Genomic DNA, 757 nt, shown 5'->3' on the forward strand with positions numbered 1-757 from the left:
GGCCCAGCCTTACCACAAACTGCGGCAGCGCACTGGAGCCGTTGGCAGGCTGTGGGACCCGCGGGGGTGGCTCACAGTACAGGTGGGTGAGTGTGAGCGTCTTGACCAGGCACTCGCCATCGCCAATGTGCACGCGCACCTCCTCCTTGCTGATCCCCAAGTTGAGGCCTTCACCCTGGGAGATAGACCAGGGGCCTGAGCCAGGCTTCCCTGCCCCGCCCACAGCCCCCTGTGCAGCAATGGTAGCAGGAGCCCTCACCTCCACATCTAGGACGTTGCCTGGCTTGAGGCGGGCAGGCCCTTTGCGGCTGAGGGGGGCCAGCCGGGGGTTGGGCTGGGAGAGAAAGTCCTGACCCCCACTGACGTTGGCAAAGTCCACGAGCACGTTGTCTAGGGAGAAGAAGACGCGCTGGGGGCGTGCATCGTCTGGCACAGCGGGGCTCCGGCACAGGAGGAGGCTGGAGGAGTTGATGGAGCAGACAGTGGAGCACTGTGGGGCCAGGAAGAGGTGGGATGAGCTGGGGCTTCCCCGCTCACTCCCAGGAACAGGTGACCCGCCCTGCTCCCCTTCACTGGGCACTGCCCCACTGGCAGCCCCGATGATTGCTGGTGGGGCTCACCTGCAGCAAACCCCCCTCAAGCTGGACACAAGCCTGCGGGGGTTGGGCAGGGGCCCCACAGCCCCTCCTGAGGTCCTGGGGCTGGGTCCCCATAGCCTGCGCCTCTGCTGTGGACTCCAGCCACACGGACAGCAGGG

At 66.4% G+C, this 757-nt stretch overlaps 1 protein-coding gene across 1 annotated transcript in view; it reads right to left on the bottom strand.

Annotated features, from left to right (window-relative positions):
• Window positions 1-757, bottom strand: part of PLXNB3 (plexin B3) — an 18469-nt gene that overhangs the window by 5238 nt on the left and 12474 nt on the right. The window contains 3 exon segments of the mRNA XM_006766938.2: window positions 14-175; window positions 260-490; window positions 621-757. The exon segment at window positions 621-757 is cut by the window's right edge and continues 1 nt beyond it. Coding sequence (XP_006767001.1) covers window positions 14-175; window positions 260-490; window positions 621-757 — 530 coding nt within the window.

This window comes from Myotis davidii, unplaced genomic scaffold, assembly GCF_000327345.1.
Source record: "Myotis davidii unplaced genomic scaffold, ASM32734v1 scaffold462, whole genome shotgun sequence".
Classification (NCBI taxonomy): domain Eukaryota; kingdom Metazoa; phylum Chordata; class Mammalia; order Chiroptera; family Vespertilionidae; genus Myotis; species Myotis davidii.